Raw genomic sequence first — 14,280 nt, 5'->3', positions numbered from 1 at the left:
CCCAACTCCAACCCCCCCCCGCCCCCCCAACTCCCAACCCCCCCCCCGCCCCCCCAACTCCCAACCGCCCCCCAACTCCCAACCGCCCCCCCAACTCCCCAACCCCCCCCGCCCCCCAACTCCCAACACCCCCCCCCCAACTCCCCGCTCCGCGCCCCCCCCCAACTCCTCCAAGTTCACTAACATTCCTGCAGACCTTACAACCTATTTATTCAGTACCCAGTCCTCAGTGTCTCAGTAATCTCACAGCTCTCTGTCGTGTCGCTGTGCACCCATGATGTGGAGGATGCTAGGTTGTGAAGACTGCGGAGTGTCATGTGTAAGACGGCTGGAACTAAGAGCAGCTTTCACTCTGACACACCTGGGCACTGGGAGAGAGAGAAGAACACCTGAATAAGCCTCTTCTTTTGTTTCATCTCCTAGATGCCACAGTGTACGTGGGTGGTCTGGATGAAAAGGTGAATGAGCCATTGCTATGGGAGCTGTTCTTGCAGGCGGGGCCAGTGGTTAATACCCACATGCCTAAGGACAGAGTGACAGGGCAACATCAAGGTAAAGATTGGCCATATTGGATTAAAAAGAAGATCTTTATGTAGCTGTCAACACTTTAAAAACTTCCCTGTTACTATAGAATTAAAATTGAGATGCTTCTGGAACACGGGGAGCAGGTGAGAGGTTGGTTGAGGGATACGGGAGAACATTGTACTGGTGAATATTGCAGCCGGACTGTTTTCATTTTTTACACTCTCCTTGCGCAAAGGGTGTCGCTGGCATGGCTGACACATATTGTCCCTCCCCAATTACCCTCCACATGGTGTGGCTGGACACTGACTTGCACCACTACAGTCTGAACTCAGATTGCTGACGTGGCCCCCTTTTAAGAAAGGGCAGCTACTCCATCAGTGCGAAGCTCCCTCGGTACAGTGTCTCCGGCGGTGCGAAGCTCCCTCGGTGAAGTGTCTCTGACAGTGCGGAGCTCCCTTGGTACAGTGTCTCGGCGGTGCGAAGCTCCCTCAGTGCAGTGTCTCTGACAGTGCGGCGCTCCCTCGGTACAGTGTCTCTGACGGTGCGGCGCTCCCTCGGTACAGTGTCTCTGACAGTGCGGCGCTCCCTCGGTACAGTGTCTCTGACAGTGCGGCGCTCCCTCGGTACAGTGTCTCTGACGGTGCGGCGCTCCCTCGGTACAGTGTCTCTGACGGTGCGGCGCTCCCTCGGTACAGTGTCTCTGACGGTGCGGCGCTCCCTCGGTACAGTGTCTCTGACGGTGCAGCGCTCACTCGGTGCAGTGTCTCTGACGGTGCGGAGCTCCCTCGGTGCAGTGTCTCCGACGGTGCGGCGCTCCCTCGGTACAGTGTCTCCGGCGGTGCGGAGCTCCCTCGGTACAGTGTCTCCGGCGGTGCGGAGCTCCCTCGGTACAGTGTCTCCGACGGTGCGGAGCTCCCTCGGTACAGTGTCTCCGACGGTGCGGAGCTCCCTCGGTACAGTGTCTCCGACGGTGCGGAGCTCCCTCGGTACAGTGTCTCCGACGGTGCGGAGCTCCCTCGGTACAGTGTCTCCGACGGTGCGGAGCTCCCTCGGTACAGTGTCTCCGACGGTGCGGAGCTCCCTCGGTACAGTGCCTCCGGCGGTGCGGAGCTCCCTCGCTACAGTGCCTCCGGCGGTGCGGAGCTCCCTCGGTACAGTGCCTCCGGCGGTGCGGAGCTCCCTCGGTACAGTGCCTCCGGCGGTGCGGAGCTCCCTCGGTACAGTGCCTCCGGCGGTGCGGAGCTCCCTCGGTACAGTGCCTCCGGCGGTGCGGAGCTCCCTCGGTACAGTGCCTCCGGCGGTGCGGAGCTCCCTCGGTACAGTGCCTCCGGCGGTGCGGAGCCCCCTCGGTACAGTGCCTCCGGCGGTGCGGAGCTCCCTCGGTACAGTGCCTCCGGCGGTGCGGAGCTCCCTCGGTACAGTGCCTCCGGCGGTGCGGAGCTCCCTCGGTACAGTGCCTCCGGCGGTGCGGAGCTCCCTCGGTACAGTGCCTCCGGCGGTGCGGAGCTCCCTCGGTACAGTGCCTCCGGCGGTGCGGAGCTCCCTCGGTACAGTGCCTCCGGCGGTGCGGAGCTCCCTCGGTACAGTGCCTCCGGCGGTGCGGCGCTCCCTCGGTACAGTGCCTCCGGCGGTGCGGCGCTCCCTCGGTACAGTGCCTCCGGCGGTGCGGCGCTCCCTCGGTACAGTGCCTCAGACGGTGCGGCGCTCCCTCGGTACAGTGCCTCAGACGGTGCGGAGCTCCCTCGGTACAGTGCCTCAGACGGTGCGGAGCTCCCTCGGTACAGTGCCTCAGACGGTGCGGAGCTCCCTCGGTACAGTGCCTCAGACGGTGCGGAGCTCCCTCGGTACAGTGCCTCAGACGGTGCGGAGCTCCCTCGGTACAGTGTCTCCAGTGCGGCGCTCCCTCGGTACAGTGTCTCCGGCGGTGCGGCGCTCCCTCGGTACAGTGTCTCCGGCGGTGCGGCGCTCCCTCGGTACAGTGTCTCAGACGGTGCGGCGCTCCCTCGGTACAGTGTCTCAGACGGTGCGGAGCTCCCTCGGTACAGTGTCTCAGACGGTGCGGAGCTCCCTCGGTACAGTGTCTCAGACGGTGCGGAGCTCCCTCGGTACAGTGTCTCAGACGGTGCGGAGCTCCCTCGGTACAGTGTCTCAGACGGTGCGGAGCTCCCTCGGTACAGTGTCTCAGACGGTGCGGAGCTCCCTCGGTACAGTGTCTCAGACGGTGCGGAGCTCCCTCGGTACAGTGTCTCAGACGGTGCGGAGCTCCCTCGGTACAGTGTCTCAGACGGTGCGGAGCTCCCTCGGTACAGTGTCTCAGACGGTGCGGAGCTCCCTCGGTACAGTGTCTCAGACGGTGCGGAGCTCCCTCGGTACAGTGTCTCCGACGGTGCGGAGCTCCCTCGGTACAGTGTCTCCAGTGCGGCGCTCCCTCGGTGCAGTGTCTCAGACGGTGCGGAGCTCCCTCGGTGCAGTGTCTCAGACGGTGCGGAGCTCCCTCGGTGCAGTGTCTCAGACGGTGCGGAGCTCCCTCGGTGCAGTGTCTCAGACGGTGCGGAGCTCCCTCGGTGCAGTGTCTCAGACGGTGCGGAGCTCCCTCGGTGCAGTGTCTCAGACGGTGCGGAGCTCCCTCGGTGCAGTGTCTCAGACGGTGCGGAGCTCCCTCGGTGCAGTGTCTCCAGTGCGGCGCTCCCTCGGTGCAGTGTCTCCGACGGTGCGGCGCTCCCTCGGTGCAGTGTCTCCGGCGGTGCGGAGCCCCCTCGGTGCAGTGTCTCCGGCGGTGCGGAGCCCCCTCGGTACAGTGTCTCCGGCGGTGCGGCGCCCCCTCGGTACAGTGTCTCCGGCGGTGCGGCGCCCCCTCGGTACAGTGTCTCCGGCGGTGCGGCGCCCCCTCGGTACAGTGTCTCCGGCGGTGCGGCGCCCCCTCGGTACAGTGTCTCCGGCGGTGCGGCGCCCCCTCGGTACAGTGTCTCCGGCGGTGCGGCGCCCCCTCGGTACAGTGTCTCCGGCGGTGCGGCGCCCCCTCGGTACAGTGTCTCCGGCGGTGCGGCGCCCCCTCGGTACAGTGTCTCCGGCGGTGCGCCGCTCCCTCGGTACAGTGTCTCCAGCGCCACACGGGGTGGGGCAGTGCTGTCCTGCTCTGGGGGGGGTGGTTTTGGTGCCACACTGGGCAGTGTGTTTGAGACCTCCAGTTGTATCTCGATAGTGTTCCTGGTGCTGGTGCCACCATCGCCCATTGACTGATAGTCACTGTCATGCTGTGTTGCAGGCTATGGTTTTGTGGAGTTTCTGAGTGAGGAGGATGCTGATTATGCCATAAAGATCATGAACATGATCAAGCTGTACGGGAAGCCGATCCGGGTCAACAAGGCTTCAGCTCACAACAAGAATCTCGATGTCGGTGCAAACATCTTCATTGGGAACCTGGATCCTGAGATTGATGAAAAGCTTCTGTACGATACTTTCAGTGCCTTTGGGGTCATCCTGCAAACACCCAAGATCATGCGGGACCCCGATACGGGCAACTCCAAGGGTTACGCCTTCATCAACTTTGCCAGTTTTGATGCGTCTGATGCTGCAATTGAAGCTATGAATGGGCAGTACCTGTGCAATCGGCCCATCACAGTCTCCTACGCCTTTAAAAAGGATTCCAAAGGCGAGCGCCACGGCTCTGCCGCTGAGCGCCTGCTGGCCGCCCAAAACCCCCTCTCACAGGCGGACCGGCCCCACCAGCTATTCGCCGATGCCCCCCCTCCTCAGGCCTCTCAGAACAGCGTCGTGTCGAGCCTAGCTGCAGGACTACCTCCTCCAGGTAAGCATCCCATCCCTGGAGTCCTGCTGAGCACAGCAGCCTTGCCAGCTGGGGTTCAGGGCTCGCTGTGATGCCCCCCACAGTCAAACGGTGTGCCATGAAACGTGTGAAGTCCGGGGCAGTTTGGAGAGATTCTGGGGATGGGTGGGGGTTCTGGCCCAACACTTGGACCTGAAGGTCTCAGCAGGTAAGTAGTCGGTGTGTGTGTGGCTGTGCCGGCCACTGCTTTCTCTCGGGGTAGTCGGTGTGTGTTTGGCTGTGCCGGTCACTGCTTTCTCTCTGGAGGTAGTCGGTGTGTGTTTGGCTGTGCCGGCCTCTGCTTTCTCTTACTCTCTTGGGGGGTAGTCGGTGTGTGTTTGGCTGTGCCGGCCACGGCTTTCTCTCTCTGGGGGTAGTCGGTGTGTGTTTGGCTGTGCCGGCTGCTGCTTTCTCTCTCTCTCTCTCTCTGGGGGTAGTCGGTGTGTGTTTGGCTGTGCCGGCTGCTGCTTTCTCTCTCTCTCTCTCTCTCTGGGGGTAGTCGGTGTGTGTTTGGCTGTGCCGGTCACTGCTTTCTCTTACTCTCTCTGGGGGTAGTCGGTGTGTGTATGGCTGTGCCGGCCACTGCTTTCTCTCTCTGGAGGTAGTCGGTGTGTGGTTGGCTGTGCCGGCCACTGCTTTCTCTTTCTCTCTCTGGGGGTAGTCGGTGTGTGTTTGGCTGTGCTGGCCACTGCTTTCTCTCTCTGGGGGTAGTCGGTGTGTGTGTGGCTGTGCCGGCCACTGCTTTCTCTCGGGGTAGTCGGTGTGTGTATGGTTGTGCCGGCCACTGCTTTCTCTCTCTGGGGGTAGTCGGTGTGTGTTTGGCTGTGCCGGCTGCTGCTTTCTCTTACTCTCTCTCTCTCTCTCTGGGGGTAGTCGGTGTGTGTTTGGCTGTGCCGGTCACTGCTTTCTCTTACTCTCTCTGGGGGTAGTCGGTGTGTGTATGGCTGTGCCGGCCACTGCATTCTCTGTCTGGGGGTAGTCGGTGTGTGTTTGGCTGTGCCGGTCACTGCTTTCTCTCTGGAGGTAGTCGGTGTGTGTGTGGCTGTGCCGGCCACTGCTTACTCTCTCTGGGGGTAGTCGGTGTGTCTTTGGCTGGGCCGGCCACTGCTTTCTCTCTGGAGGTAGTCGGTGTGTGTGTGGCTGTGCTGGCCACTGCTTTCTCTCTCTGGGGGTAGTCGGTGTGTGTTTGGCTGTGCCGGCCACTGCTTTCTCTTTCTCTCTCTCTCTGCGGGTAGTCGGTGTGAGTTTGGCTGTGCCGGCCACTGCTTTCTCTCTCTGGGGGTAGTCGGTGTGTGTTTGGCTGTGCCGGCCACTGCTTTCTCTCTCTGGGGGTAGTCGGTGTGTGTTTGGCTGTGCCGGCTGCTGCTTTCTCTCGGGGTAGTCGGTGTGTGTATGGCTGTGCCGGCTGCTGCTTTCTCTCGGGGTAGTCGGTGTGTGTATGGCTGTGCTGGCCACTGCTTTCTGTCTCTGGGGGTAGTCGGTGTGTGTTTGGCTGTGCCGGCTGCTGCTTTCTCTTGCTCTCTCTCTCTCTCTCTCTCTGGGGGTAGTCGGTGTGTGTTTGGCTGTGCCGGCTGCTGCTTTCTCTTGCTCTCTCTCTCTCTCTCTCTCTCTCTCTGGGGGTAGTCGGTGTGTGTTTGGCTGTGCCGGTCACTGCTTTCTTTTACACTCTCTGGGGGTAGTCGGTGTGTGTTTGGCTGTGCCGGCCACTGCTTTCTCTCTCTGGGGGTAGTCGGTGTGTGTTTGGCTGTGCCGGCCACTGCTTTCTCTTACTCTCTCTCTCTCTCTCTCGGGGTAGTCGGTGTGTGTATTGCTGTGCCGGCCACTGCTTTCTCTCTCTGGAGGTAGTCGGTGTGTGTTTGGCTGTGCCGGCCACTGCTTTCTCTTTCTCTCTCTGGGGGTAGTCGGTGTGTGTTTGGCTGTGCCGGCCACTGCTTTCTCTTACTCTGTCTCTCTGGGGGTAGTCGGTGTGTGTGTGGCTGTGCCGGCCACTGCTTTCTCTCGGGGTAGTCGGTGTGTGTATGGTTGTGCCGGCCACTGCTTTCTCTCTCTGGGGGTAGTCGGTGTGTGTTTGGCTGTGCCGGCTGCTGCTTTCTCTTACACTCTCTCTCTCTCTCTGGGGGTAGTCGGTGTGTGTTTGGCTGTGCCGGTCACTGCTTTCTCTTACTCTCTCTGGGGGTAGTCGGTGTGTGTATGACTGTGCCGGCCACTGCTTTCTCTCTCTGGGGGTAGTCGGTGTGTGGTTGGCTGTGCCGGCCACTGCTTTCTCTCTCTGGGGGTAGTCGGTGTGTGTTTGGCTGTGCCGGTCACTGCTTTCTCTCTGGAGGTAGTCGGTGTGTGTGTGGCTGTGCCGGCCACTGCTTACTCTCTCTGGGGGTAGTCGGTGTGTCTTTGGCTGGGCCGGCCACTGCTTTCTCTCTGGAGGTAGTCGGTGTGTGTGTGGCTGTGCCGGCCACTGCTTACTCTCTCTGGGGGTAGTCGGTGTGTCTTTGGCTGGGCCGGCCACTGCTTTCTCTCTGGAGGTAGTCGGTGTGTGTGTGGCTGTGCTGGCCACTGCTTTCTCTCTCTGGGGGTAGTCGGTGTGTGTTTGGCTGTGCCGGCCACTGCTTTCTCTTTCTCTCTCTCTGCGGGTAGTCGGTGTGTGTTTGGCTGTGCCGGCCACTGCTTTCTCTCTCTGGGGGTAGTCGGTGTGTGTGTGGCTGTGCCGGCCACTGCTTTCTCTCGGGGTAGTCGGTGTGTGTATGGCTGTGCCGGCCACTGCTTTCTGTCTCTGGGGGTAGTCGGTGTGTGTTTGGCTGTGCCGGCTGCTGCTTTCTCTTGCTCGCTGTCTCTCTCTCTGGGGGTAGTCGGTGTGTGTTTGGCTGTGCCGGTCACTGCTTTCTCTTACTCTCTCTGGGGGTAGTCGGTGTGTGTATGGCTGTGCTGGCTGCTGCTCCCTCTCTCTCTGGGGGTAGTCGGTATGTGTTGGGCTGTGCCGGCCACTGCTTACTCTTTCTCGGGGGGTAGTCGGTGTGTGTTTGGCTGTGCCGGCCACTGCTTACTCTTTCTCGGGGGGTAGTCGGTGTGTGTTTGGCTGTGCCGGCCACTGCTTTCTCTCTCGGGGTAGTCGGTGTGTGTATGGCTGTGCTGGCCACTTCTTTCTCTCTCGGGGTAGTCCGTGTGTGTTTGGCTGTGCCGACCACTGCTTTCTCTCTCTCTCTTTCTGGGGGTAGTCGGTGTGTGTTTGGCTGTGCCGGCCGCTGCTCGCTCTCTCTCTGGGGGTAGTCGGTGTGTGTTTGGCTGTGCCGGCCACTGCTTTCTCTTTTTCTCTCTGTCTGGGGGTAGTCGGTGTGTGTTTGGCTGTGCCGGCTGCTGCTCCCTCTCTCTCTGGGGGTAGTTGGTGTGTGTTTGGCTTTGTCGGCTGCTGCTCCCTCTCTGGGGGTAGTCGGTGTGTGTTTGGCTGTGCCGGCCACTGCTTTCTCTTTCTCTCTCTGGGGGTAGCCGGTGCGTGTATGGCTGTGCCGGTCGCTGCTTTCTCTTTCGGGGTAGTCGGTGTGTGTTTGGCTGTGCCGGCTGCTCGCTCGCTTTCTGGGGGTAGTCGGTGTGTGTTTGGCTGTGCCGGCTGCTGCTCCCTCTCTCTCTGGGGGTAGTCGGTGTGTGTTTGGCTGTGCCGGCTGCTGCTCCCTCTCTCTCTTGGGGTCGTCGGTGTGTGTTTGGCTGTGCCGGCTGCTGTGCTGTCTCTGGTAGAAGGGGTTGGGCATTGTTGTAACTTCTGCTCCAGTACCAGGGGAGACAGGGCACGGAGTGGAGCTCCCGCCATGGCGAATCACCAGAGTATTTCCACCTTGGAACAGTCGCTAACAGCAGATAGCAAATGTTCCAGCCTGAGCCTGGAACAACCCAAACCCAGGGCCAGCCTGGCCTACACCCCGCCCCGGCCTGGCGGGCAGCCTGGTCTACACCCCACCATGGCCTGGCGGGCAGCCTGGTCTACACCCCACCATGGCCTGGCCTCAGATTTTCTCTTGGTGCTGAGTTACCCGATCCTGTTTGTTTGTTTGTGTGGTTCCTGGCTCTCAACAAGACTCTCTCTCTTTCTCTCTCTCCCTCTCTCCCTCCCTCCGTCCCTCATCTCATTTCTTGCCCATTCTCTTGCAGGTATGCCTCACCCAGGATCATTCCCTCCTCCAGTGCCTCCACCAGGAGCGATGCCCCCAGGGATGCCTCCAGCGATGCCACCTCCGATGCCACCCAGCACATCTGCTCCTGGACCACCAGCATCCGGCCCACCCGGGACCACACCACACCACCACGTGGGACCGCCGTTCCCACCAGGAGCCATGCACCCGCACGGTGAGTTTCAGACTCCATGATGGCCAGTGTCAGTGTGACCCACCCCCCGACCGCAGGATGGCCAGCGTCAGTGTGACCCCCTCCCCCGACCGCGAGATGGCCAGTGTCAGTGTGACCCCTCCCCCGACCGCAGGACGGCCAGTGTCAGTGTGACTCCTCACCCGACCGCAGGATGGCCAGTGTCAGTGTGACCCCCCCCACCTGCCGACCGCAGGATGGCCAGTGTCAGTGTGACCCCCCCCCCCCCCCCTGACCGCGGGATGGCCAGCGTCAGTGTGACCCCCCTCCCCCGACCGCAGGATGGCCAGTGTCAGTGTGACCCCCCCCCCCTCACCCCGCGCTGGCCAGTGTCAGTGTGACCCCGCCCACTGACCGCGGGATGGCCAGTGTCAGTGTGACCTCACCCCGCGCTGGCCAGTGTCAGTGTGACCCCCCCCCCCCCCACTGACCACGGGATGGCCAGTGTCAGTGTGACCCCCCCCCCACTGACTGCGGGATGACCAGTGTCAGTGTGACCCCCCCCCCCTCACTGACTGCGGGATGGCCAGTGTCAGTGTGACCCCCCCCCCCCCACTGACCGCGGGATGGCCAGTGTCAGTGTGACCCCCCCCCCCACTGACCGCGGGATGGCCAGTGTCAGTGTGACCCCCCCCACTGACCGCGGGATGGCCAGTGTCAGTGTGACCCCCCCCCACTGACCGCGGGATGGCCAGTGTCAGTGTGACCCCCCCCACTGACCACGGGATGACCAGTGTCAGTGTGACCCCCCCCCCCCACTGACCACGGGATGACCAGTGTCAGTGTGACCCCCCCCCCCACTGACCACGGGATGACCAGTGTCAGTGTGACCCCCCCCACTGACTGCGGGATGGCCAGTGTCAGTGTGACCCCCCCCCCCACTGACCCCGGGATGGCCAGTGTCAGTGTGACCCCCCCCCCCACTGACTCCGGGATGGCCAGTGTCAGTGTGACCCCCCCCCACTGACTCCGGGATGGCCAGTGTCAGTGTGACCCCCCCCACTGACCGCGGGATGGCCAGTGTCAGTGTGACCCCCCCCCCACTGACCGCGGGATGGCCAGTGTCAGTGTGACCCCCCCCCCCACTGACCCCGGGATGGCCAGTGTCAGTGTGACCCCCCCCCCACTGACCCCGGGATGGCCAGTGTTAGTGTGACCCCCCCCCCCCACTGACTGCGGGATGGCCAGTGTCAGTGTGACCCCCCCCCACTGACTGCGGGGTGGCCAGTGTCAGTGTGACCCCCCCCCACTGACCACGGGATGACCAGTATATCTGTTCTCTGCCGACTCCTGAGAATTTGGAGAGCGCGGCGATCCGGCGAGGAGGAGTTTTGCTGATATGTCTCTCTCTCCCTCTCTCTGTCTCTCTCCCTCCCTCCCTCCATCTCTCTCTAGGGATGCACCCAATGCCAGTGCCACATCATGGACCGCACAGCATGGCTCCTCTCTCTGGTGGACCCACACAGAATGCTCCTCACCGACCCCCCCCTCCTGGAATGCAGCATCACAACCCCCCGCCCATGGTCATGCCTCCTCGTGGACCCCCGTTTGGACATCATATGGGTAAGGAGAGGTGGGATTCCAAACTGATCGATGAAGGCTGTTGGCGAAACAGGCCAAAAATGTGGGGGCAAGTGTCAGAACACGATGCAAAAGCAGTTGATATAAACATATGGGATCTGGGGAAGAGAGTAAAGTAACAAAGAGGTTCAGCTAAACTCTTTATAAATCACTGGTCAGGCCCCAGCTGGAGGGCACTTTAAGAATATGTCAGTGCGGAGGAGAGTTACTGGAATGGAATCAGGGTGGGGGGACTCCAGTGTCTCTGTGTAGTGGTGGGTGTGGGGGAGGGAGGGAGCCTCTGTGTGCAGAGAGAGCAGAGACCGGGAGCTGCCTGTTTCAGGCAGGGGCTGACGGCTGGTTTTGTGGACTTGCTGTTGTAACTAATGTCTTTTTCTCTCTGGTTTAGGTCCCCCTCCACATGGAATGCGTGGACCGCCCCCTCCGATGCCTCCACCTGGCTTCAACGGCCCCCATCGTCCGCCTCACTTTGGTTTTGCCCGGGGCCCACTGATGCCACCACGTGGAGGTGCACGGCCACCCATGCCCCCGCGAGGCCCATTGCGAGGCCCCCTGCAGCCCCAGTAGAGACATTGTCAGCTCATGCTGGCTGAATTTGTTAGGAGCCTGGTATTCTGGGCCCAGGACAATCTTGTAGCTGCTTTTAACAGAGGCTGTTTATTGTAACCAGATCACAGCCACAGCCGCAGTTTTAACCCATTCCACATCTTCAGAGGTGAACAAAGAAACTGCCATTCATGATAACTGGGAGAGTGGAACCCAGACTGCTGGGGGTGGGGAGGGGAGAGTGGGAGGGTGCGAGAGGGGAGGCGGCGAGGGAGTGTGCGAATGGGACACCGGGGGTGGGGGAGAGGGGAGGGGAGGGGGTGTGCGAATGGGACACCGGGTTTGGGGGAGAGGGGAGGGGAGGGGGTGTGCGAATGGGACACCGGGGGTGGCAGTGGGGAGGGGCCGGGGGGAGGCCCGGACACTCAGGCCTGGCTGCTGTTTGTTAGTAGAGAGTGTGAAGCTGCTCACCACCCCAGGATCATGGTCTGTCTCAGCAGTCAATGCTTGGTCTTCTCTTCACCGGGTCTGTCTGTCTGTCTCTCACCCCAGTCAGGATCAGTTACTCCTGCTCCAAATCTCGTCTCATCTCCCCAACCCACAACCTCTTTTTAACTGCCTGGTCATCAGGAGCAGTCACTGTTACACTGGCGGAAACTGTCTGTCCTACTGAGGGGGAAGGGGGGGTGCTGCGCCTGGTGGGGGAGGGGGTGGTGGTGAACAGAGTCTGCATCGTACAGCGGGGGCAGTCACTGTGTATCTGGCTATTATGAACATTCATTCAGAAATCTACCCTCTAACAGCTACTTCTGATTCTTTCTATTTTATTTCCAAGAAATACAAAAAGTTTATAATAAAACTTTTTTGATTATAGTTTTTGTGTTTTATTCTGCAATAATTGACTTGGCCAGGGTTCAGCGATGGCACAATCACCTCGGGATCAAAATCACAGGGACTTGAGCACAAGATCTAGGCTGATATTCCCAGTGCAGTATCAAGGGAGCACCGCACTGTCGGAGGGTCGGTACTGAGAGAATGTTGCACTGTCGGAGGGTTAGTACTGAGGGAGTGCCGCACTGTCGGAGGGTCGGTACTGAGAGAATGTTGCACTGTCGGAGGGTTAGTACTAAGGGAGCGCCGCACTGTCGGAGGGTCAGTACTGAGAGAGTGTTGCACTGTCGGAGGGTCAGTACTGAGAGAGTGCTGCACTGTCGGAGGGTTAGTACTAAGGGAGCGCCGCACTGTCAGAGGGTCAGTACTAAGGGAGCGCCGCACTGTCGGAGGGTCAGTACTGAGAGAATGTTGCACTGTCGGAGGGTTAGTACTGAGAGAATGTTGCACTGTCGGAGGGTCAGTACTGAGGGAGTGCCGCACTGTCGGAGGGTCGGTACTGAGAGAATGTTGCACTGTCGGAGGGTCAGTACTAAGGGAGCACCGCACTGTCGGAGGGTCGGTACTGAGAGAATGTTGCACTGTCGGAGGGTTAGTACTAAGGGAGCGCCGCACTGTCGGAGGGTCAGTACTGAGAGAGTGTTGCACTGTCGGAGGGTCAGTACTGAGAGAGTGCTGCACTGTCGGAGGGTTAGTACTAAGGGAGCGCCGCACTGTCGGAGGGTCAGTACTGAGAGAGTGTTGCACTGTCGGAGGGTCAGTACTGAGAGAGTGCTGCACTGTCGGAGGGTTAGTACTAAGGGAGCGCCGCACTGTCAGAGGGTCAGTACTAAGGGAGCGCCGCACTGTCGGAGGGTCAGTACTGAGAGAATGTTGCACTGTCGGAGGGTTAGTACTAAGGGAGCGCCGCACTGTCGGAGGGTCAGTACTGAGAGAGTGCCGCACTGTCGGAGGGTCAGTACTGAGGGAGTGTTGCACTGTCGGAGGGTCAGTACTGAGGGAGTGTTGCACTGTCGGAGGGTCAGTACTGAGAGAGTGTTGCACTGTCGGAGGGTCGGTACTGAGAGAATGTTGCACTGTCGGAGGGTCAGTACTAAGGGAGCGCCGCACTGTCGGAGGGTCAGTACTGAGGGAGTGTTGCACTGTCGGAGGGTCAGTACTGAGGGAGTGTTGCACTGTCGGAGGGTCAGTACTGAGAGAGTGTTGCACTGTCGGAGGGTCGGTACTGAGAGAATGTTGCACTGTCGGAGGGTCAGTACTAAGGGAGCGCCGCACTGTCGGAGGGTCAGTACTGGCACTCTGACAGTGCAGAACAGGAGGTTTTCCTAATGCACAAAGTAAGCAGCCAAAGGTCTGCTCGACTGAGTGCTGTGCGACAGAAGGCTTATCTTGGGAATTTGGCAAGTGTGGGAATTCAGTGCAGTGAGGAAGGAGGTGCTGTTCTGGTCTTTTACAGAACAAGCAGTGTTCCAAGAGAGGGAGCCGGAGACACAGAGCTGAAGCCCAGAGGCATTAATTAGGTGAGCGGGTTGGTGAGTTTTAATGGTTTTTTTTGTCCTTTTTAAACTGGAGCAATAGTTTCAGCTGGTCATGGGGAGATATAAGTATTGTATTAAATTTGTAGGTTAACTACTTTAAACAACTACAAATTATTGGTGATATTTCTACATTTGAAAAGTAATTACAGAATTGCCCCAGCACAGGTGGAGGCCATTGGACCATCACGACTGTATCAGCTCTCTGAATGAACAATTCACTTAGTGCCATTCCCTGCCTTCTCTCCATAACTCTGTACATTCTTCCTTTTCAGGTAATCTCAAATTCCCTGTTGAATGCTTCGATCAAACCTGCCTCTACTGCACTCTCTGGCAGTGAATTCCACTTCCAAACACTCGCTGCGTGAAAAAGTTTTTCCTCATGTCGCCATTGCTTCTTTTGCCAATTACCTTAAATCTGTGCCCTCTTATTCTTGATCCCTTTATGAATGGGAACAGTTTCTCTCTATCTACTCTGTCCAGACCCCTCATGATTTTGAATACCTCTATCAAATCACCCCTCAGCCTTCTCCAAGGAAAACAATCCTAGCTTCTCCACTCTATCTTCATAACTGAAATTCCTCATCCCTGGAACCGTTCTCGTGAATCTTTTCTGCACTCTCTCTAATGCCCTCACATCTTTCCTTCAATGTGATGCCCAGAACTGGACACAATACTCCAGCTGAGGCTGAACTAGTGTCTCATACAAGTTCAACATAACTTCCTTGCTCTTGCACTCTATGCCCCTATTAATAAAGCTCAGAATACTGTATGCTTTATTAACTGCTCTCTCAACCTGTCCTGCCACGTTTAATGACTTAGGCACAGAAACACCCTAGGTCCCTCTGCTCCTGCATCCCCTTTAGAATTGTTCCCTTTATTTTATATTGTCTTTCTATGTTCTTCCTACCAAAATGAATCACCTAATTTCTCCACATTGAACTTCATCTGCCACTTGTCCACCCATTCCACCAACCTGTCTGTGTCCTTTTTGAAGTTTAACACTATCCTCCTCAGTTCACAATGTTT

General features: G+C 59.2%; 1 protein-coding gene across 1 annotated transcript; it reads left to right on the top strand.

Moving 5' to 3' along the window:
- The first annotated feature begins 315 nt into the window (after nucleotides 1–315).
- On the top strand, nucleotides 316–11,698 carry sf3b4 (splicing factor 3b, subunit 4). The gene is made up of 6 exons (XM_068022749.1): nucleotides 316–319; nucleotides 424–552; nucleotides 3,791–4,333; nucleotides 8,486–8,680; nucleotides 10,094–10,261; nucleotides 10,668–11,698. The coding sequence occupies exons 1-6, from the start codon at nucleotides 316–318 to the stop codon at nucleotides 10,844–10,846; spliced, it is 1,218 nt and encodes a 405-aa protein (XP_067878850.1). The 3' UTR covers nucleotides 10,847–11,698.
- The last annotated feature ends 2,582 nt before the right edge of the window (nucleotides 11,699–14,280 follow it).

The sequence above is a fragment of the Heterodontus francisci genome, chromosome 46 (genome assembly GCF_036365525.1).
Source record: "Heterodontus francisci isolate sHetFra1 chromosome 46, sHetFra1.hap1, whole genome shotgun sequence".
Classification (NCBI taxonomy): Eukaryota; Metazoa; Chordata; class Chondrichthyes; order Heterodontiformes; family Heterodontidae; genus Heterodontus; species Heterodontus francisci.
The sequence above is the reverse complement of the archived record's forward strand: the minus strand, read 5'-3'. Positions and strand labels throughout refer to the sequence as shown.